Raw genomic sequence first — 24,183 nt, 5'->3', positions numbered from 1 at the left:
TCTTATAAAACTTATGACTATGAAAATCAAGCCGCTAGTGCTTCCTTCTGCTGGCAGGGGCAGGAGGCAGAAGGAGAGGACAGTGGGATTGGGAATGGGTGGGGATGCTGTACAGTTTTATGAAGCTGGAAAAAATTAAGGTAATTGTAGAAGAGATTCTTATGGCTTACTCTGTCTTTATCATGGATTATTAAGCTTCTTTCATGTTTCAATAAAAACAATTCTTTCGTGTTCCGTGCTTCCAACATCTGTTTTAATAGTATTGTTGCTTGCATGTTTCTGCACAAACTAAGAAAGTTTTTGGCTGTTGTGGGTAGGACATCAGGTAAAGGTCTGAAAACGTGTTCTTTTGGGTATGTATTTGACTACTTACATTGAAGAGGGGAGATTTATATTAGATATTAGGAAGAAAATCTTGACAGTGAGGGTGCTGAGGCCCTCGCACAGGGTGCCCAGGGGAGCTGTGGCTGCCCTGTCCCTGGAAGTGTTCACAGCCAGGTTGGGTAACACTTGGAGTGTCCTGGTCTAATGGAAGGTGTTCCTGCCCATGGCAGGGGATTGGAACAAGATGATTTTTAAGGTCACTTCCATCCCAGACCATTCTGTGATACTATGCCTGGTTCATTATGTCCCAGGCAATATTAGCCCATGAATCGCCTTGCTCTATAATTTGTGTGCTCTCACAACATATGTGCTAACTAAAAAGTGCTTTGGCACAGATCTGCAGACTTAGCTATGTGAATTTGGCAGTGATAGTACATGGCTTTCAAGTCTATTGAAATTTGAAAAAGTAATTTGTAAACTGCAATTGTCTTTTGAATCAGGTGTGTGCAAAATGGAGATAGCGTGCATTCAGAAGACATAAATGTATAAAAAGAAAAATGAACAAGAAAAACTTGGAGCTCCCATCTCAAAATGTTTAGTTCAAAACTCATGTGACAGATGCATGAGGGAGATGTGGGTGCTGGGAAAAGGGGGAATTATCCTTGTTAAAGATGGACAGGCTGAGTTGTTTCGGTGCTTGCTCTCAGTGAGCTCTTCTTTACCTCATGTGTTGTGGGGGAGGCAAGTCTACAGAGGCCATGGAAAGAGAATGAGGCATTTTCTGAGTTTTCCAGTGTAGGGGAGACTATGGAAGGGGCTGGAGAAAGAGTGAATCCTAGAATCATCATAGAATCATAGAATAGTTTAGGTTGGGAAAGAGGTGGGAAAGGTACTTTCTGGATCACTTGAAAAGCAGGATATCTCATACTAAATCAGTATCCTTGTTCATCTGACTTGTGAGGTGGGCTTTGTAAGGACAGTAAAAAAAGCATGAACTTGGAGAGTGTACATGAGCTGGAAATAACCTACTCTGTAGTATGTTGAATGGACCTGAGGGGTTAGGAAACAGGATTTGAAGGCTGGAGAGGCAGCAGTCACGGTATGAGAGAAGCAGGAACAGTTCTGAGTACGCACATGTCTGTTTGAAGAACTGATCCTGTTGGAAGACTCTGTAGGTTTGAATTCAGTCCTGGCAGAGCCCAGCCGCGGCAGAACTTGATACAATTGCCCTTTTAAACTGAGGTTTTAAATTATTCAACTTCGATAACTGCTTAATTGGACAGCTTAGTTTCAAATTTAACTTCCACAGAGAACTCTTGCTTCCTATGCTAACCGCAGCTTTGTTTGTTTAGGATTAGCTCTGAACGCAGAAAAGAGAAGTCAAGGGATGCGGCCCGGTGCCGAAGGAGCAAGGAGTCCGAAGTGTTCTATGAACTCGCCCACCAGCTGCCTCTGCCCCACACCGTGAGCGCACACCTGGACAAGGCGTCCATCATGAGGCTGACCATCAGCTACCTGCGCATGAGGAAGCTGCTGGATGCTGGTAAGGGAGTGATGGGGCAGAATCCCACCCTGTTCTAGTGATCCTGGTTGGCTCATCACAGCTGCAGTGCCGTTTTCAGTCACATTTGAGGCTTCTCCCAAAGTTAGTTTCCTTCCTGCACTTGTTTGTTCCAGCTGTGCTTTACTCAGCTGTAGGCAGTTGGTGCAAGGCTGGCTGAGCTGACTGTGGGTGTATCCCCTTAATATGAACTGCAAGGAATATTTTTGTGATTTGTGCCCCACTGAAGGTGAAGTTAGCTGAGGATGTGTTGTCTCTGCAGTTACACCTGCCCGTGCAACTACAGGAGTATCTGAGTTAGGTTATGAACCAGTGCTGTGAGTGCTGTACTGGTTATTTGCACATCTACCTTTAAAGTATAGAGGAGTAAGTTCAGTAGCCAGACTTTGAAATCTCTCCCAGCAAGCCCATGAGTGAAGTTTGTAGTGCCTTTTTGAGATAATGCCTTTTTGACATAAATGGTAATATTTTTTGCCATGTAGACTTTCTCCTTAAGGTGGAAGGTTTATTGCTTAATGCATAAAAGCACAGAGGGTTAACTTCACTCTGGTTTTCTGTGATTTGTGATACCATTACTGGAGCTTGAAGAATTGATCACTTATCTAAATGCATTATACTGGGTTTGAATGGTCCTGCAAGATTGGCTTCTTGCAGAGTGGTGCCAGATGTAATTTCTGGTGGTAAGTGAAGAATGGGTGGTGTTTACTTAAACAGAAATGTGTGACTGCTTGCAGGTGAGCTGGAGACAGAAGCCAAAATGGAGAAGGAACTGAACTGTTTCTACTTGAAGGCTCTTGATGGATTTGTCATGGTTCTGTCTGAAGATGGGGACATGATATACATGTCTGAAAATGTGAACAAGTGCATGGGACTCACTCAGGTGAAATACTGACATTTCCTAAGACTGTTTCAAATCTGTAAAAGCTGTTCCATTTTTGTATATGTGAAGTTAAACACCCATATACCTCCTATTTCTTGCAGTTTGAGTTGACGGGGCACAGTGTATTTGATTTCACTCATCCATGTGACCATGAAGAGCTGAGAGAAATGCTTACACACAGAAATGGTGAGAAAAAAGAAAAAAAATCAATTTAATTTACTTATGGTTAGTTCCTGTTGGCTTTAATACAGTTGGATATCTGCCAGAAAATGGTTTTGAGTGAACAAACTACTGTGCTTTTCTGCTTAAATCTCAAAGTAAACCTTGTTGAGAGATACTAATAACAGAAATAACAAAAATGTTTTGGCAATATCCTAATTATAGGAAAAATGAGACTTCATTATTACTCTTTAATCTAACAAAATTAATGACTGAAATGGAGTTCTTGAGGGTTGAAAGAATTCAAGTGCCTACAGGAATAAAATTAAAGGTAGGTTGAATGAGAATGATTTTAAGCAATTACTGCAGAAGGACATGGAGAGGTTCAGTTGGTGCATTTGTCTTGGTCTGGGCTTGCCTTTACAGGACAACTGAAAAGCAAATGCTTTCTTCCAGAAAAGTGTGGTGGTATACTTAAGACACAAGAAAAGATACTGTATTTGAATTTTAGGACACCAAAAAACAAACTGGGGAAGAATTGAACAGCCCCAAAAAGGGCTTTGGGATTGATGCTTCTGTGCACCCTTTAGTTGGTGCATGAAATTGGTATCTTTTCACAGACTTCTGACTCTCCTTTTCTCTGTCTGAGGGAGCAGAACACCGTGTTCACATGTTCTGTATGCTTTTGAATTTAACAATTGCCCATGAATTACTGCTTTTATGTCTTCTAAAGATCTGATAATGACTATAAAGACTTGGCAGCCCATCTGCCTCCAAACAATTCTGCTTTACTCAGTAGTTAGAAGTCTAAAATCCAACCTCTATAATTTCTGTTTCATCAAACAGGGGTTATATGGACTCTGAATCCAGATAGTGATGACTTACTAAACCTGACCTCTGCTTTCAGGTAGCACTGTAAATCAGAAGTCTTATGTTGTCATCCTACTAATTGAGTGGAAGAGACCTGATAAGATAACATAGCACTAAGGGCCTTGACTTTGGTTTTGTAAGCATTTTGTAAACTTGTCTGCCTTTAGTACTGAAATATATTTCTAAGGCTAGATTAGAATCCCCCCAGCTCCCACTTTTGGAATACAGTAATGCAGTCTCAGGGCTGGGGAAACAACTTCCCTAAAGCAGTTTAAAAAAACTGGTTTTGTTGCAAAAGCTTATTCTTAAAAAATGTCATCTCGCTGAGTTTCATACAAACCCAGCTCTAGCATGTCTAAATTGGCCAGACTGGAATAAGATGTCTGGAAAGCATTATTACAAAAGCTGTCTTGCAAATGAAGTTGGCAGACAAAAGTCTGAATTACAGTAATAATAGTACATTTTTATATTTATTAGTATTCCCAGGTTGCATTCTACTGCAGCTCTTACATCAGTGGAATTATTTTGGTTTTGAATTGGGTATTAAATATTCCCCTTTGGGATTGTATGAGTGTAAGTGAATATGAATGTGATTGGCAGAAACAGAACTGCGTTCTCGTTTTATGAAGCTGCTTTTTAAACTTTCAAAGCTGATGATCTTAAAAACTAATCCCCAGTGCTGAATCAGACTTGAGAAAGTTGCTCCATCTTTTACAGTTGCTTTGTAAAGCAGAGCCTTAAGCATCAGGGCTTGGTAACAATAATGTTGTGTGACCTTCAACTGCCGATTTCTAGATTGGTTTAACTCTTTTAAAACATATTGAATTAAAGAAGTTTTAGTTGCTTCTGTGAACTCTGCTTTAGTTCCCCTGCCCCGTTATTGAGGATATTTTGATGTGGCCTAAAATGGGCTTGACCCCGTTAGTCTTTGCCTCCACTAGAAGCCATAGACAATGTAGGTATTGGGGTTTTAATGTTTTTCTAATGAATTTTGTCATACTAGTAGCTGCAGTGCAAGCCACCCTGAAGAATTTCATAGCTACTATTATCTGTGGAGGATGAGAGCAAATTACCATATAAACTTGTACCAGAAGCAAGGTCATAAGTTCTAAACTTTCCCCTCTGCCAGGATTCGGTCGTTGCTCCTTGGCAAGCCTCAGCAAACTGGCTCTCCCACTGCTCCTTCTCCTGGGTGCTTTATTTCCTTCTCCCACCCATTGTGAGCTGCTTGCAGCTCTCCTGATACCATCAGTTACATTTTCTTTGCCCACAACAGTGTAACTAGTAATTGACTCTGAAAGGATCTCCCCTGTAAAAACAAAATCTTAACTTTAAGCCTGCTGGTAGCAACTAAAGCTAAAAAGTTACTGCTGCTAACCTTGATTTGTATCAGGGTTTCTCAATTTTTTTTTCTGCCCAAGAATGCTAATAATGTGTTTAAAAACCTGGTCCTCATTTACTCTCCAAGAGTGTAAATTGCCATGGAAGTATTTGGATGCATGTAAACAGCAGAATTGTTAATTCTGAATTGAAAAATTTAAAGCTACTGCAGTCCTGGAGAGCTACAGGCCCAAAGGTATTTGGTTTGAACCTGAATTACTGATGCATTTCCAGGGACACCAACTCAACAGGGCTTCTCATTCTGCATGTGCTTTTCTTGTCCACTGCCACAACATTAAAAAATATTAAATTTTCAATCAGTCTTTTCCCCCCCATCCCTTTTTCCTGAAATCTGTGAGTGTGGAGTTGACTACAAAAACAATACTAATCTTAAAACATTGAAACTGGGCTGCAAAAGCCTCTCCTACGAGGACAGGCTGAGAGGGGCTCCAAGAGAGCTGGAGAAAGACTTCGAACAAGGTCACGGAGTGACAGGACAAGGAGGAATGGCTCCTAACTGACAGAGGGCAGGGTTAGACTGGATATTAGGAAGAAATTCTTCCATATGAGGGTGGTGAGGTCCTGGCACAGGTTGCCCAGAGAAGTGTAGCTGCCCCATCCCTGGAAGTGTTCAAGGCCAGGTTGGATGGGGCTTGGAGCAACCTGGTCTAGGGGCATGGGTGTTGAAACTAGATGATTTTGATCTCTTCCAACCCAAACCATTCTCTGATTCTATGAAACTTCAGGTTTTTGTCTCCACGATAGTAAAACTTGTTCTGAAAAGTGTTATTATCAAAAATGCTGTTAGGCTTATCCATCTTTTTGGTTTATTTTTTGAGTCCTCTCCTAGACTGAGAGTTCTCTAACATGCTGGGGGATTTTTTGCACCGTGACGATCCAAGAGCTTAAGAACTGGTTTGCTGTCTGCTTTTGCCAGGTCCTGTGAAAAAGGGCAAAGAGCAAAACACGGAGCGCAGCTTTTTTCTCAGAATGAAGTGTACACTGACTAGCAGGGGAAGAACAGTGAATATAAAGTCTGCTACCTGGAAGGTAACTAACGCAACGGAGTATTTACATAATTTGGCAGCTTCCTCTTCAGATGTCATAACACTGTATTTCAACATTTTTACTTCATGTAACGAGCTTGAGTTTCACTAAGTACTTTATAATTTAATGACTGTGCTTCAATATGCTGAATTTTAATGCTGAATACATCACAGAGGTAACCGACACAATGTTTTAAAATTAGTTTTTCAAGACTCTTCTAATGAATTTTCCATTTTAAGTTAGAGGTAATTTACTTACAAACAATTGTAATTACTAAATATGTTTGCATAAAGCCTTCTCTGGGAAAAAAATACTTGGTACCACTTATGCTGATCCCTGATTTCTTTTGATTTGACACTGAAAATGTGACAGTTGAGGTCTCTCTGAAGGACTTCAATGCCATTCTTTTCAAGCTGCTGGCTCTCCCTTTTGTAACAGTTGGAACAAAAAGAGGCCAGCCTGATAACTTTCTGCAGTGAATGCATTTTCTCCTCTGCACAAAAAGTAACCTTTTACTGTATCGAGTGGATTATGGCTCGCAGTTCTCTTTTATAACTTGAATTTCATTACTCTGGATCAAACAACTTCTTTGCTGCTGTCCGTGAACAATTTCTGCTTCAGAATGGTTAAAAGAAAACCCCACAAAATGCAAAACTTCTTGTCTTTTGAAGGAAATATTGGATCCCTAACATCACTTCTGCAGAAGATCTAAAATGGAGGTTGCTGCTATTACCGTAACATTCAAATTTAAACAGCAAGATGCTTCTTGCTGAGGCAGTTGCTTATCAGTGTCATTACTGTAACTTTCAAAGAGCAGCAGTTCACAGAAATGCAGCAATTTGTGGTGTTGCCTCACGCAGCACTGAGGGGAAGGAGCTGACAGCCTGTGTGCCCATCACAGGGTGGAGAACAACTGCTCTCCTGTAGCTGTCCCTCCATCCATCCCACAGCACTGCTCCTTCCTCTGGCTGCTACCACATCGAGGGGTGGGGAGGGAAGGACTTTGCTCTGGTGTGCTAATGGCAATATGAGTGTGTTGTCTGGCAGACAAGAACCTCGTCTCTCTTTAAAATACACCTTCCCCGTAGGTGCTGCACTGCACTGGACACATCCGTGTGTACGACACGTGTGGTAACCAAACTCACTGTGGCTACAAAAAGCCTCCCATGACGTGTCTGGTGTTGATCTGTGAACCTATTCCTCACCCATCAAACATTGAGGTCCCCTTGGACAGTAAAACGTTCCTCAGTCGTCACAGTCTCGATATGAAATTTTCCTATTGTGATGAAAGGTAATATATATAATTTATACTCTAAAAAATAATTAATTTGGCTAATGTTTGCCTTGTACATTTACATAGTCTTTCTTGATAACTCGATTCATCTCCCCAGTGGAGTCATTGGTGGGATACTTTGGTTTTTACTGAATGATCAGGATACCTTCAAAGCCAGATTTTTAGATCTAAGGAGGATGGGATGAGATCTAAGATTGGATGGGACTTGGAGCAACCTGGTCTAGTGGAAGGTGTCCTGCCCATGGCAGGGGTGTTGGAACAAGGTGATTTTTAAGGTCCCTTCCAGACCAAACCATTCTGTGAATAAATCCTTTGCCTGCAGTTAACTGCCTGTTCAAACAAGTCTTTACTACAGTGACAGTGGCTAAACTGAAATGAGAAGATTCTTCCAGACACTGAAAAAACAGGAAGGTTTTAGGTTTCTCAAATATGGGACATTTTGGTGACTGAAAAGAGTGTGTATGTAATACTTGTCAGATGCGTTTTACTGCTATTGCTTCCCCTCTCCCTTCCTCAAGAGATCAGTGTTTGCTTTCTTCAGTAGAAAAAAAATCCCAAAGTTCAGCTGTATTTTTAATGCAATACATCTGCTGTTGAAAAATGAGATTTTTGTGTTTTGGTACAAATCAGGTGTGTAAGCAAACACAAAAGACTGATTTTGCTATCCTGTGGACACTTAGCTTGACAAATTTGATAAACCCAAGTGAAGGAAATAATCAGCCCTGAGGTTTTTTGTTGTTTGGGGCTTGTTTGTTTCATTTGTTTGTTTTTAATTTGGTGTTATTTGTTACTGCCCATTTCCTTTTCTTTAGAACATAAGTGAACTTCTAGTTAGTTGCTGCAACTAGATACAAAAGGAGGTTAGTGCAGGTTATTTCTCTCCTCTGCAGGAATTACCTTTCTAGGACTGATGGTGTCACATAAAAGGTACTTATTCTGCATCTATAATGGAGCAAAATGCAAGCTCTGCCCTTGTTAGCACTGCCCTCTAGAGACTGAAGAAATCCCATTTTCCTTAAAAGCAGGCAGTGTTTCAGGGGGAAGACTAAATCTGATTTCTCATTTCTCTTGGTTGCAGGTTTAAAACTGTTGAAGTGTGTCGTTGTTATTTTATTAAATTCTCATATTTCCCTAAGCTGGTCTGTAAGTAGCTGGTCCACCTTGAAGCAAAAAAATTACAAGTGTCTAGAAAGCAGGGATTTGCTTAATCCTATCTCACTATAAATACTCAATGAGAAGCAGAATCCTATACCTGCTGAAATTTCTCTTTTAAAGAAGCATAAAAATAGCAATTTATTTCAAAATTAAAAGTCCTGGTAAGACGCAGTTGCTGCTGGTGTGCATGGAAGTCACTCTTAGGGATTTTTTAGATCTGCAAGCATCCACATGCTCTAGTATTTGTGCTTGTCTGTGTCTGCTTTTACATAGTCATTTTCTCCCTTGTTTTAAAGAATTACAGAGTTGATGGGGTATGAGCCAGAAGAGCTCCTGGGCCGCTCAATCTATGAGTACTATCACGCACTGGATTCTGATCATCTGACCAAAACACACCATGACAGTAAGTGAAAAGTGAATTTAAAGTCCTCCAACTACAGGGGATGAGAGACAGCACTGGGGGAAAGCAGCAGCAGAACAAGAGCTTTTTTTTTTAAGTGCATATATGAATCTGCAATGGATGTTTACCTTAAATGATTTTGTTTTTTTCTGCATGTAATTAAAGCTGGTGTCCTTTCTGTTTTTAGTGTTCACAAAAGGGCAGGTGACAACAGGGCAGTACAGAATGCTGGCAAAACAAGGTGGCTATGTCTGGGTTGAAACTCAAGCAACTGTTATATACAACACTAAGAATTCTCAGCCACAGTGCATAGTGTGTGTAAACTATGTGTTGAGGTAAGTTGAGTGGACTTCGATGTTCTTTGTCGTCATCTTTATCGAAGACAAAGTCAGGTTCTGATGGAACTACATCTTTTTTTTTTCAACTTTCTGAGAATGCCATCCGCTGTTGAATATGTTATGATATTACTGTTCCCTACAAATGAATTGAATTTTTGCTTAGAATACTGCCAGTCCTAGGATAAGAAATTATATTTGAAAACAAAACGCATTTTGGATGTAATGATGAGTATAGGACCAGCCTCTTCTATACTGTCTCACTGTAAGCATTTGAGCATTTGTGTGCTCAAAAAACTCTCTAATCTTTGTCTGAGCAGTTAATTCCACCAGTAACTTGTAGTCATGGAGTCAGAGCAGCAGTAATGGTGCCTTTTATAATCCCATTTATCTTTTTCTTCCTTAGAATTCCTCTTTTAATTGAAAGCTTCAACTCAAAGCAGACTTCCTGACTGTTTTTCTGCAATTGTATAATAGTCCTAAATTAGCTTTTCAAAACTTTAGTGAATGTACCAGTATAAATCTGTCGAGATATTGCATGTACATACATAGTTTAGGAAATATCTAACTTTTTTTCCCTTTTTTTTTCTGTCTTCCTTAATGCTTTCAGAAAAGCATGTTTATTTTTGTTACTTTTTTTTGATGGCCCTACAGTCAGTACTTGCTTTGTCTGTTACTTTTGAGGAAAGAACAAGTAAGAAAAAAAGAAATTTTAAAGCCCTTATCCTGGTAATTTTGTGGGATGTGTGTGGTGGGGTTTTTTGTTTTGTTTAGGGAAGGGGGGTGGGTTTCAACTTACAAAACTGTTAAGCCAAAATTTATTTCTTTTAGCTGTTCTTTAACAGTCATCTTCCTCTCTGTCTGACAGTGGAATTGTTCAGAAGGACTTAATTTTTTCCCTTGGACAAACTGAGTGTATGCTGAAACCAGTGGAGTCTCCTGATATGAAAATGACCAAAATATTCAGTAAAGATGACCTGGATGACACCAACAGCCTCTTTGAAAAACTTAAACAGGAACCAGATGCTTTAACTGTGCTGGCCCCAGCTGCTGGAGACACAATTATCTCTCTAGATTTCAGCAGTAATGGTGGGTGTGTGTTTAAATTGGAAAGCATGCTAATTAGCAAAGTTAGTATTTTAAAGTAGATTTCAAAAAATAACCTCCCAGTACCACTTGCCCAGTGGTATTTCAGCTGCTGTTTAACTTTATTGAGGTCCATAGACACGCACAGTGCTGTTACTTAGGTTGATGGTTTCTTTTAATTTTTATAGAGTCTGATGAACAACAATGTGATGAAGTTCCTTTGTATAACGATGTAATGCTCCCCTCATCCAGTGAGAAATTGCAGAATATAAATATGGCAATGTCCCCACTACCTGCCTCTGAAACTACAAAGCCACTTCGTAGCAATGCTGATCCTGCACTCAATAGAGAAGTTGTATTAAAGCTGGAGCCAAACACAGAGCCACTCGAACTTTCTTTTACCATGCCTCAGGTGCAAGAGCAACCAACCAGCCCTTCTGATGCAAGTACCAGCCAAAGTTCACCTGAGGTTAGTTTCGTAATTTGGATATGCTGTCATTAAAATGTATGTGCTGTTGGGGCTTGTGGGGCAAATCTGGTTAAGGATGCAGCCAGGACAGGAATTGGGAATTATTTCTACCTTGTGACTTAAGCTCACGCCATGATCTGAGGAAACAGATAAATTTTCATATCTTTTCATTAAAACGAGTCTTGCAAACACATGCAATACCATCTGATAGAAATGGGGAGAGCTTGGGATTGGTCTTTTTAGAAAAGAATGATTCAGACACAACTTCCTTAAACAGCAAAGTAGTTGTAATAAGTTACTGTAGGGGCTACTTCCAGGTTCCAGATAGGCAAGTGCTTCCCAAGTGGGGTAAATTTGAATGTATACAGGCAAGTGTAAGTGTTTTCCCTTCCCATTTGAATTTCGTGCCACTAAGTTTGAAATTAAATTAGAATGTATTTCAGAGAATCTGTAGGTAACAGTGCAAAACGGTGTAATGAGGGAAACCTAAAACTGTGCTCAAAATGTCTTCACAGCCCAGTAGTCCCAACGACTACTGCTTTGACGTGGATAATGATATGGCGAATGAATTCAAACTGGAATTAGTGGAGAAACTCTTTGCCATAGATACAGAAGCAAAAAATCCGTTCTCTACTCAGGTAAAGTACAGTAACTTAAAAGTCTTCATCATCACCATACTTATTCTGAATGTGCTTCTCTTTCTCCTTAGGACGTCTTCAGGAACTTCCTTCATTCTTTATGTAACATTTTTATTAAAGTGCAAAAAAATAGTTAAAGATTTGGTGAAAGGAAGAGCCTTGATGAAGCCATGAAGTCCTAGCTGAGATTTCTTCCATATTTATAAGTTTTACGTCTCGTCTTTTCCAGGAAACCGATTTAGATTTGGAGATGTTGGCTCCTTACATCCCGATGGATGATGACTTCCAGCTGCGATCCTTTGATCAGCTCTCTCCGCTGGAAAGCAGCTCTTCCAGCTCTCAGAGTGCAGCCACCATTACCATATTTCAGCAGACTCAGACGCCGCCAAGCCCTGCTGAGGAGATAAAGCCGGCGGCGGAACGTGCGGACGATGTGAAGGCAATAATCGTCCCTTCGTCTCCTGTGCACGTGGGCAGTGACACGAGTAGTGCCCCGGCGTCGCCTTACGGCGGGAACAGGAGTCGAACCGCCTCTCCAATCAGAGCAGGAAAAGGAACAGTGGATCAGACGGAAAAACCTTCTCCAGGAGCACCCAGCTTGCTAACAGTAACTCTGAACAAAAGGTATTTTGAAAGCGCAGCTTAAGCCCTAGTGTCGGTTCAAGGAACTAGATATAATACACCTATAAATTCTGCCATGTGTTGTATGTTGTCTTCAGCATTCTGCTTCAAAGTAGGAATTGGTACATTTAAATTGGACACTTCAAACAAGTCTGTGTTGTTTTTTTTTTTATAGTAAACCTCCCTGAAGTTAATTTTACGGTAGCTTTTACATAAGCACCTTATGTAACAGGCAGCTACTGTATGCAGACTGTGTTCAGATTTTGATCTGCCTTGTGCCTGACATGCAGCCCTTGGACAAGAAGGCAGTAGGCAATTTACAGGTAGTTGCACCCACACAGTATTTGTGGTGCTTTCCTTGTCCACTTTGTTAGAAGTAAGGGGCAGCTACAGTCTGAGCTACATTTATTGCTTTTAAAATGAGCCGTATTTTATGATGATGGACTGTGGTGTATGTAGTAGACATTTACCACAATAGAGAACTACGTAAAGTCAAACATCAGTTTTATGATGCATAAAAGATTTAGCTGTACATAGAAATGTTCAGAAAAGACTTTCCCTCACCCTTCTCTCCCTTCTTTCAAAAGTAAATTGCTGAACTTTTATGCTTTTTTTCCTGCAGATTTAAAAATTTTTGTTGAAACTCATTCTGAGCTTCACAGCAAGATTAAAAGCTAACATTTGCTATGCTCATAGACAGTGATTGCTGAAATGAGTCAATTTATGAATGAAAAGTAGTAGAGTTCATAAATTCAGTTCTGTGATGATGTGTATATATAAGTGTCCACGAAAGAAGAATGGCTTGAGGAGAGTAGAAACATCTTAACAGCCTGAATCAATTTTTCTTAGATCTACTGCACTGGATGAAGAACTAAATCCAAAGATGCTAGCTTTGCATAATGCTCAGAGAAAACGAAAAATGGAACATGATGGTTCACTTTTTCAGGCAGTTGGAATTGTGAGTTTTGTTTTACCATTTTAAAATATTCCCTTTTAACCTTGCAATTTCTGAAATGAGGCATCACTGCAGACTCCTGAGTTGAGCTGTTGATAAGCAATGGAATCTTGGGATCAGAAATAATTAATTGTTTGATAGTGAAATTTATATTTATATATCTATGCAGATACTCCAATTTCAGTTCTCTTTTACTGTCAGCTGTTTCAAAAGTGCCCTCTACTCTCAAGCACATTTCTTGATTAGGTAGAAGATACTCTTCTCTGAACATACATGTTCTTCAGTAGGATATGCACAAATGTAAGACATCACCTTGAAATGTGTAATTGCTGTATTTATTTCATTTTTGAATTGAAACTCAGTTTTCATATTTGTCGATACCAGAGATAGTGTTCTTATGCTTCTTTCTGTGTTTTCATTTTTCCATGAAGTCTGAGATTCCTTTACTTAATGAGATAACAAGACCATCTGAACCATGAGGGAATAGAAGTCCTATAATAACTTAGCCAATCTCTATTACTACCACTCTCTTCCATGCACACTCTGTCTAGAATTAGTGTGTGTGATTTTGGAGTAGGTCGTCATCATCTGTCCTAACTATTCAAAAGAAACTTTTTAGATATTCTTATATTTGTGTCACTTAATTGGGGGTTGTCCAGCTTGTTATTTTCTGCAGGGGTATTTTTGTCTCCATAGTCTTTGTCTCTTGCTGTCACTTCTTAGTCTTTTGAGCCCTTGAGCTTTGCCATCATACACTGTTCTCTCTCTTCTTGCCTTCATTGCAAATTTTCACTTAAGTTTTGCACAGTTAAGTCTTACTTCCTCTACTGCAATGTAGCCTTTGAGATTCTTTGTTTCTCTAGTGGTCCATCTCCTAATTGTAGTCACCTATCATGTCTTACAGTGCAGGATTATTTTTCCTCTGAACTATGCATTATTCCTGTGCTAGTATTCTGCTTTGGGCATGAGATAAATCACTGTTTGTTGTCTTTATCATTGCTGTCTGCTAAAAGAGCTGTGAAAGATTTTATATGTCCAGTTTTTCTATGAGGCAAACACTTTATTTTTTCTTTAAATCATAATTATGCCATTGTTCTCATTTGCTAAATGCTTTGCATGTTGTTCTGTTGCTTCCAGAAGCCATATTAGAATTCATAGCTCTGCAAGAAATTTTGTTGCCTTCCATTGCCCTTTGCTCATGTAGTGGTGCTACAGCTGTTGCAGTGTTGCTGACAAAATATTCAAAATAGCTTGGGATGTCATTAAATACACAAAACACAAGCAGTTCAGTATTAACTGCTGTAACAGTTTTCAGTCTTCTGTGCTTAGTGCCAGTTTAATGCTTACAGGTTCAGACTTCATCCTTTGCTAAACCTTTCTCTTTTTTCTGTATCTGACAAAAGTGTTGTAAATATTTTGATGGTTTCTCAGAATCAGAAGCTCGGTTTCCATGAAGCTGGGTCTTACTGATGTTATTTTAAGAAAGTGCTTTTGCTGTTTGGCTTCTTTCTCCAGAATGGATTTCTGAGAGGGATACACAGGCCTTTCACACATGCAGAAGAAAAGTGATGTTAAATCCAGGCTTGAGATACACGCTATTCTGGAATTGTACAAACACTTGGCACAACTTATTAGCTTTAGGGAAGCAGAATGTATTTTGCAAGGAGTGAAAATAAGTGAAGACCAAAGTAAAGTACTCCTTTAGCTTCCTAGGAAACAGGAGAATTAGGCGAGGGCAAGATGTGTCGTAGTCTGATTATAAAATAATGTTCTAAATCATTACACTGGAACAGTTATGAGCCATACTTTTCTTAAAATGAAGGGCTGGATTGCATTCACAATAAAAAAGTGAACCAGCAACAATGTAGGTGACTACTGACCTCAGTATGAACTGCAGCTTCTGAGTAAACTGTACCTTCTATTATACATCTGTTCTTTTGACTTGCATGGGTGTCATAATCTGAAAACATGCTCTTTACTGTTTTAAGTGTTGGCTGTAGTGGCAGGGTTCTGAAATACCTTCTCTTGTTGCAGCAGTCAGTAGTACTAACAAGACCAAACTTTGCAGATTCAACTATTTCTGCCAGGAAACTTGATACTAAGACCGCGGTTTTTCCTTCCATCTGCTTCAGTGGCAGCTGCTTCTTCCTTATCCTAATTACATGAAGCCCTTACAGCTTCCTAATCCCCATATCTTCTGTGCTGCTGTCAAAACAATATGCTAAGGAGCCGTATCTGCAGTAGACTGGCTTAGGACTGCATTCCCCACAAGGCAATAACTGGAGTGCAAGCAGAATTCACATCTTAAATTTAGATAGAATCGACCTACTGAGGTTCCTGAATCTCCTGTCTATACACTGTTAATTCCAGTGCAGAAAACCATTAGAGACTCCAGTGTAGACCTGATGCTTACTCACACCAGAGCAGTGCTAATTAAATGGGTGTGTATGTGTACATGTACACGCTAATCTTGACTGTGGTAACTGGTGATAACCAGGATTTAGTAATTGTTTTCTGTAAGGGAAGTAAGGTCTTGAAATCTGATTCAGTTTTCATTTAAGTAATTTTCAAGGTTAGTGGACTTGTAAATACATTTCTCCCCAAGTTCTGAACAAAGGCCACTTTAAATTGTATCAGTGCCTACATTAGTAACTAGTGATGGGAACTGTTAATTTGGAAGAGGGATGTGGAGGGATAGAAAGATACAGTATTCAATAAAGAAGATTCATTTTATTTCTTTCTAGGGGTCTTTATTCCAGCAGACAGGAGACCGTGGAGGAAATGCATCACTTGCTTGGAAACGTGTAAAGGGATGCAAAACAAATGGTCATAATGGAGTGGAGCAAAAGACAATCATTCTACTATCAACTGGTTGGTATCTTCCTTTAATAGGCAGCGGGGGTGGAGGGGACTGTGTGAAAAAGAACTGAGTCAGGCCAGAACTATCCAAACTTAGCTCCTTATGAACAGCTCTGGAGGAGAGGTTAAGCATGGTGAATAAAGTGCACTTTTTCTCCTTCCCCTCCCTCTTTAGACATAGCAAGTAAACTTCTAGGGCAGTCGATGGATGAGAGTGGACTCCCCCAACTCACGAGTTACGACTGCGAAGTAAACGCTCCCATACAAGGCAACAGAAACCTGCTACAGGGTGAAGAACTGCTCAGAGCTCTGGATCAAGTTAACTGAGCTTTCACAAAACTTGTTCCTTTTTTGGACACTGGTGAATCATCACCTAAAGCAGTCTATTTATATTTTCTATATCTGATTTTAGAAGCCTGGCTACAGTACTGCACTAATTCAGTTAGTTCAGTTTTGATCCCCTTTCTACTTATTTTGACAGTCTTTTTAATATGTTCTTTATGTAACAATAACTCAAACTATAGTGCATTTTTATAATTCTTTGGTACATACACTTTTAAGTCCATTACATTTAAAACACACTTGCAATAGCAGCTTTGAAATATGCACCTAATTTTAAAAAAAAAATATTTATTTTTTGGCTGGGGAGTTGGTCACCAAAACTTACCATTAGTAAAATGTCAACACAGGAAAAACTGGCAATACTTCCATGCTGCTTTTCATAGGTAGTTGGAAGACTTGTGCTCTCTTACTCTTTATGTTCAAGTAAGTTTTTTATTTTAATAGTTTTTATAAGAAACAACAATGCTTTGCAGCAGTGCATTGTAGCCACAATCGCACAATATATTTTCTTAAAAAATACCAGCAGTTCCTCATGCAATATATTCTGCATTTATAAAAACTAGTTTTTAAGAAGAATCTTTTGTTTGCCTATGAAAACATGTTTAAACCTGGATTATGTCATTATTTTAGTCACGTTGTAATATAAATTGTTCTTAAATGCTGTCTTACGCTTTTGACTTCAATGAGTGTGGTCAATTAGTCAAAGGAAGGGTTTATCTGGAAAGGGCTAGCAGCATTTTATTTGGATACGTTCTCAATTTAGAGAAAGTTTGATGTTCTTAAAGTAGTCACTTTGCCAGCTTAAAAAAAAAAAAAAATCCCTGCCTGTAGTTGTTGAAGTTAATGCTAATATTGTGTATGATCTTAAATCTAAATGTTCAGCTTACCCTGTGTGGTATAGGTGATATTTCAAGCAGATTGTAAAACATCTTGCATTGTTAGCAAACTTTTATCTAGTACAACATTGAGTTGCTCAATATTTTGATGTTTTGGTTTTATGCACCTTGTTGCTATTAACATCCATATGTTTTCATGTAGATTTCAATAACTTGAATATATTTAGAAGCCTTTTTATTTAGAAATATATAGTTGTCACAAACATCTTATTTTCCTATATGTACTGTACAAAACCTTCATTCACTCATTCTTTTGCTCTTTGTGGTTGGATCTAACACTAACTGTATTGTTTTCTTACATCAATAAACTATATGTGGACCAGGCCCCCTTGGGGAGTGTGTTATCTGAGAGAAATGAGATAATTTATATTTTTGTTAGTGGTTATTGTTCATCCGTGTTCCCTTTTTAACTTAGAGTTGATTGGAAATCACTGCTTCCTTGTTTTGATTGTAACATCTCTGCGTTAATTATTTGAGCCTATCCAGTGCTCCTAGACAGTGTTGTACTACCACTCGCCAAAGACGTGACACTTCTCAGTCTGTTATCACACCAGTGAGCAAACCTGAAAGCGAGGAGGCAGCATATTTGTGTTACTTTAGAGCAGAAAGATTCACCTTTATGAACAGCTTAAAGGCTTGTCTCTGGAAGCTTTATCAAGGTAACACAGGAAAGCAGGAAAAAATCAAATTCACGGGAGCGATCGATCTAAGATGGGTTTTTATCACAAAACTCCGTGATTAAAAATTTAGGCTGGTACTTGATAAAACTTGTTCTACATTCTTGTCCTGTCGACTCGGTGACTTTTCTTAGTTTGGTGTCATAAAACATGATGCTACTGGTATAACCCTGTATTGTGTAAATATGGTCAAGATATTCTGTGCATTCTCCAAACTAATTTAAAAAAAACTTATCTCTCTGTAAGTAATCAACTGTGGAGTCTCACAGGAATTACTTTGGTTTAAGGCTGTAAACTTTGGTTTCATTGCACTGCTTTGAAATCAGTATAATAGTACATAAGCTTAACTTGTTCTCTAAAATGACTGTTTCACTGAAAGATGCACTATCCAAACTGCCACAACTGTATTAAGCCAAAAGGACACTATGAGCAAGATAAGGCATTGGCAGCAGGTGGTTACACACTTGTCACAGTTTTGCGTAGAAGTTGCACAGAGAGGATAAAGTGGGCAGGGGCACTCAGCTGGAGCTGAAGCTTCGTGCAGAGAACGTTTTCCCTGTATACACCCATCACTGAATAGTAAAGATTTTTAATGCAGCCTATAGAGCTTACAAAGTTCTGTGGCTGAAAGCAGCAGAGCTCCTGCCTGCCTACTGTGCGAGGTCTCGGGGCTGGCATTCTTTCCATGGCATTTCTTTCTCTGTCAGCAGTTAAAAGGTTTAAACAGTGAAGTCAGCTAAAGCCCCCACTGTTGGGGCATCCCTCCTGCTTAGCTCTGCACGGATTGATGTGATACTTGCAGGCAGGGTCTTGCAGGCAGGTGAGAAGTGCAGCTGGGTTCTGCTTTTTGTACTGCCCCCATTGGGTTATCCCTTTGCATCTCCCAAGAGAAATGCCACACCATCCTGCTTGATGGTGTTCTGCTGCCTTCTTGACCGTATTTTGGAGGAACCTGACCTGTTTGGATCTGTCAGTTCCTCTTCAGTGTACTTTAAGAGGGCAGTTAAGTTTTCATAGAGAAAAGTCCATGCTAAAAAGAGGAGGAAAACTGAAGTGACCCATGTGATTTGTGGTTGTGAGCCTGCTGGAATCACAGAATGGTGTATCTTGGAAGGGACCTTAAAGATAACCTCACTCCAACAGTACTGTCATGGACAGGGACACCTTCCACTAAACCAAGATGCTCAGAATCCCATCAAACCTTGCCTTGATCATCTTTGATTTTAGTGACAGCAGCTGTGGATTTAAGAGAGCCAGAATCTTTTCAACTCTCGTGTTTTTTACTATACATAGTAACAAGGCACAGCATTTTGTTTACTGGGATGAACTGCAGTAGCTGTTTTGATTTACTCTAGGGAAAAAAACCAACCTAACAAAAACTTACCAGACCTCCTAGAGACAGTGAAGAAGGCATGGAAAAGTAATAGTAATTGCTCTGGCCTTGCATGAGCTTTGGTAAATGCAGATGCCAGTTTGCAAAGCTAGAAGTACACCTTTCAGTTGCTTTTTTTTTGTTTGTTTGTTTCTGTTTTACTAGCTTTTTTTTTTCCCTGTTAAACCACCTTTTTTTTTCCCCTTAGACTCCAGGAAGACACTGATTCTAAACGTACTTTGGAGGACAAGCTTCTAGAATAAATTGCTTCCTTAATGTTTTTTTATTGATTTTGAATACTTTCTTTACTGCCTTGCTGCCTTTTTTAAATGTAGAGGCACTATGTTAGAAATTAGGAGGAAATTCATGACCACAAGGGTGGTGAGGTACAGGCACAGGTTTCCCAAGGAAGCTGTGGGTGCCCCATCACTGGTATTGTCCAAGGTCAGGTTGAACAGGGCTTGGAGCAAGCTGGTCTAGTGGAAGGTGCCCCTGCCTATGGCACGGGCTTGGAACTAAGTGGGTTTTAAGATCCCTTCCCACCCAGACCATTCTGTGGTTCTATGATTTATCCTTTGCCATTAGAAGTTAAGAAGAAACTGTGGGTAAATACAGTGTTTCCTCCTGCATATAGAACATGCTAGATTATGTGGAAATGATAAACTGAGGAGAATAACAAAGTTAGCTTCCTGGTTTTCCTGACTACAACAATAGTCAAGCCAGGGTTTCTTCAGGGCACAGCACAATTATTCTTTTTAAATATGAATTCTAATTGATGTTTTAATCATCAACAGTGATGATTTTGCTAAAAGGTAAAGGAATTTTTAAACTAGTATTTATGATGGTATTGTTCATTCCTTTACCCAAACGTAGTTGCAGTAGCAACTGTGGCTTCTCAGAAGTCACTTAAATCTGCTGTCCAGTAACTTATCTTGGGTGTAGTATATTGGGTAAATTAAGGTCACCTCTAGTCCAAAATACACCTTTCTAACATACTTTCCTCTCACCTGGTGCAACTGGCTTGGACCTTGGTGATCTTTGAAAACCTTTGAGTGAAATGGAAGCAACTTACTATTATTAAGTTTCCTTCCTTCAGTGTCTGTGTACGCACATTAAAGTCTCACAAAGTAATACTGAATTAAAGAATCACAGATTAGGGCCAAAAAGAACAATTTACACATAGCACTAGTGACAATTCAAAGACTTCAGAGCTTATTTTGGATGAAATTATCAGCTCTGCTTGCAATGAAATACAACTGTAGGGTCAAAAAAGTCTGGTGATTACAGGTTAAACTATTGCATATTTAATAGTAATTTTTCATTATTTAAAGAGCTCTTTAATTAAACGGCTAAATGATTGTAGCTAAAGGCAGAACTGGGGGTTGTTCCACCAGTATCTGTTGGCAAGTGTTCTCTGCTGTTACACTGCTGAGTAAACCTTTTGCAGTGGGAGCTGGGAGCATCCTGTCACTGTCAGCCAGGCTGGACATGCCCCAGGTCAGCCATCTGTTCCCATTCCCACTGATGAGCTGCTCCTGAGCAGAGCACACATCTCACTCAAATGTCACTGCACTTAAGCACATTATTCAAACTGTAATTGTACAGCATGAAAATAAACACTTCACAGGCCAGGAATACTTTGTAGGAAGGCCATTTTTTTCATAGGAAATCACATGATTGAGTATTCAGCTTTCATTAAAAATACTATTAGCTATTAGGCACTTAACTCCCTGGAAAGCTCCATTCTGGAGGAATAGTGATTTTTGATCCAAATTCTAGAAATGAGTTGTCATTTACCTTCTGCTTCCCTGTTTACCTTGAGCAAGTTACCAAAAAGTTAAAGAGTTTGCTACTGGATTTATACAGTACAGTAGATTTTGTGAATAATAGCAGTATTCTCTCATGAAGAAGTGGTATATTTTAATGGAATTCTTTTTTGGAACCAAGTACAACGTATTGCAATTGATATTTCTCTTGAAACATTTTGACGTACTTGTGACTGTATTTCTTTTTGATTGTGTAACAGTATAAAATTCAATAAAAGAGAGGGTTTGTTTCTAATTTGTGACACCTGTGATCCTTCTGTTCATCCCATTTCCTTGCAGTAAAAGATGGAGGTGGCAGCCCACCTTAAAGTGAACTAAATAACCACTGTGCATAAGTAACTGAAACTCCTTGCAGATTCGAGATCTTACTGACTGCTGTCAGAAACTTGAGCACCAGACAGACATGTGGCCACTTTCCCAAAAGCATCCATATATTTGATATTAAATATAATATAAACATTATATTTGTATAAAAGCTGAATCCTGTTCACCTTAGGTGGTTATCCCACCTGTATTAAGCAGACCATGTGCACAAACAAAAGAGGCCAAACATACAATTTAACAAGTTGGATATAGGGATGGTGTAGGTTTTCCTGTGGAAAGCCAAAGAGATCAAGCGAGTGAGCAAGCAACAGATACGGAGCCAGAGAATGTTTTATGAGACCTCTTTGAGTAATCACACCAAGAACACCCTTAGTTACAAAACAGAAACCCCCTTGAATCCACCATCATGTCTACAGGTGATTTCAGCTGCTGTCAGTACATGCAAATAACTTGACAAGGACTTATGACTCCTGCTGTCCTGTTAAATCAATACCACTTCCTACTGCACAGACTAAAAGGATTTTGCAATGCTTTTGCTTGGTTGACAAGTCTGAAAGCAGAAGGCATGTGCGAGTGCTGTCACAGTAGAGTATGATCCTGTTATCCGTTATTAGTGTATTTGCACATACAGAACTTGGAATGTGCTATTTAATAAAATATATCCATGATTTATTTTCATAAAAAAAGGATTAAAATATTATTTATTTTCATGTTTTCAATTTGAAAATGTGTTCTAATGCAGCATACAAGATACTTAAAAAGAAAAAGGAGTTGTCTTGTGCCATGTGCACCTGTAAAACCCCATTATTTATGTCTATGCAGGATAAATGGCTTTTAACTTGCAAGTTAGAAACTAGGAATTAATAGGTCAAACAGGATTTTACCCTTTTGTTTAGGAATTAAATAAGAATATGAAGAAGATACAGTAACCAGCACACTCTTCCTTACATCATCTAAGTTTTTAAAAAATTTTTTCTTTAGTTTGGAAGGTATCAATTAAGAATTGAAATGTAGTAATGAAAAATCTGAAGGAGCACTGACAACACACATTTATGAAAAAGAGTATTAATTAGTTTAAGAATTGATATTGTATTTAACTTTATATACCACATAAGGGAATTACAGTAAGAGACCCCGTTAGTTGGTTTTATTCCTCTGCATTTTCATTCTTTACACTGTACCCAAACTTTCTGCAAGGGAAGACTTAGCACATGTTAAGATGGTCACAATAGCCTCATCCTCACTACATCTTGCATCATCTGACACGATCAAAGCGTGACAACACACAGCCCCAGCTGCCTTAGGAAAAAAAGTAAAAATTCCATATAGTGTTTCTTGAAACACCATCCCCGAGAAATCACCCCACTCGCTGCGTGCTTGAAATACAAAAATCAGAAAACAAACTCAAGCTTTACAAATTCAGCATCACTCCAGAGCCAGGCTCCTCTGCTCCCATCAAATTAAGGGTAACTCCTGTAACTAAACAGGGCTTGGCTTGAGCTGTGTGTAAGGATGAACTCACTCCACGATGTGTCAGTTTTAACTTACTTGTGCTTTGAATCCTTAAATCCACTGAGGGGGGAGCACATTATATCTGTTTTCCCAACAGTGCTGTCATTCTGTTCTAAAATCAGTACAATCTGTTGAAGTCAGGGTCATGTACTGGATGAAGGAGGTCACTTCCCTACATCCCTAAACGTGAATCCAAATGATAAGATAAAAATGTCTTTTCGGGAATAAAACAAACAAACAAACAAAAAACCACCAAAAAACCCCCCACAAACCAAACCTCAGCAGGTGCAGCTCTCCTCCTGCAGCTGATAAAACCTGTCCAGTTCATATGCAAAAGCTCTGTGAATGCTCCTGTTCCTATAATCAATGACATTGGCAACCAGTGGTGCTCACAGGCAACAGCTGTTCACCCGATGGCCATTCGTCTCCTAAAAGAGGCTGCTAAAGGTTAGATTCCAGCAACCTCTTGGGACATACAATAAATATGGCAAGATGCTTGCGTGCCTGAAGCACTGTGTGGAAGCTCCTGTCATTGTAGGAGCTGACAGCTTGATGTGCCCTGCCATAAGGAGCGACCTTTGGATCAATTAGTTGATGCTAATGGTGAACTGGAAAAACCACGGCACCGCAGCCAGCAGAATTTAACAGTCATTTTGCTATTTGAGAAAGCGAAATGTGAATTTTTAACCTGGTCGCTGGGCAAAACTCCTGCAGGTTTTAAATATCCCAAAGGCACCACACGCGTAACGCGCTCCATCCCATGCTTATTCCACACTTTCCCTACATGCTGTTTCTCACCCGTCAAGGATCCCCCTGCGCAGGGGTGATCTCCCACCAGCCGAGACCACATCCCCGTAGCCCTCAGGGTGCAGAGGCACTTGGATGCTCTCCTGCCAAGCCCGGGGACCGCTCCCGGCGCAGGTGCCGCTGCCCATCCCCGCTCCCACAACCCGCAGGCTGCCCGCAGCCCAGCCCCGACCGCAGGGGCAATCACCGCAACGCCGCCTTCAAACACGAGCCTCGTCCCTAAAAACCCTCCTGGGAGCCTCCAGAGGGCTGCGGAGCATCCCGGGCACCAACCGCGGCTCCCGCAGGAGCCACCCCACCACCGCCCGAGCAGTGCCCGCTGCTCGCCGGGTCCGTACTCACGGAGGCTCGGGGCTCTCTCCGACGCCGGGGCTCCTCCGGGTGTCCGCTCAGC

At 39.9% G+C, this 24,183-nt stretch overlaps 1 protein-coding gene across 1 annotated transcript; it reads left to right on the top strand.

Annotated features, from left to right (window-relative positions):
* Window positions 1–1,681: 1,681 nt before the first annotated feature.
* Window positions 1,682–16,326, top strand: HIF1A (hypoxia inducible factor 1 subunit alpha). The gene is made up of 13 exons (XM_025896073.1): window positions 1,682–1,867; window positions 2,620–2,765; window positions 2,867–2,951; window positions 6,112–6,224; window positions 7,310–7,512; window positions 8,967–9,073; window positions 9,258–9,405; window positions 10,274–10,494; window positions 10,680–10,960; window positions 11,476–11,598; window positions 11,828–12,222; window positions 15,919–16,045; window positions 16,209–16,326. The coding sequence occupies exons 1-12, from the start codon at window positions 1,819–1,821 to the stop codon at window positions 15,980–15,982; spliced, it is 1,935 nt and encodes a 644-aa protein (XP_025751858.1). The 5' UTR covers window positions 1,682–1,818; the 3' UTR covers window positions 15,983–16,045; window positions 16,209–16,326.
* The last annotated feature ends 7,857 nt before the right edge of the window (window positions 16,327–24,183 follow it).

The sequence above is a fragment of the Manacus vitellinus genome, unplaced genomic scaffold (genome assembly GCF_001715985.3).
Source record: "Manacus vitellinus isolate BGI_N305 unplaced genomic scaffold, ASM171598v3 scaffold_6_pilon, whole genome shotgun sequence".
Taxonomy (NCBI): Eukaryota; Metazoa; Chordata; class Aves; order Passeriformes; family Pipridae; genus Manacus; species Manacus vitellinus.
This window is presented reverse-complemented; position numbering and strand designations above follow the sequence as displayed.

What these genes read in the sequence shown, in the direction of transcription:
- HIF1A (XM_025896073.1), top strand. Translation starts at nt 1,819, where the DNA reads ATGAGGCTGACCATCAGCTACCTGCGCATGAGGAAGCTGCTGGATGCT. An exon ending in TCTAGATTTCAGCAGTAATG is followed by an intron (nt 10,495 to 10,679) that starts GTGGGTGTGTGT and finishes TAATTTTTATAG; the next exon opens with AGTCTGATGAACAACAATGT. An exon ending in AAAATCCGTTCTCTACTCAG is followed by an intron (nt 11,599 to 11,827) that starts GTAAAGTACAGT and finishes CGTCTTTTCCAG; the next exon opens with GAAACCGATTTAGATTTGGA.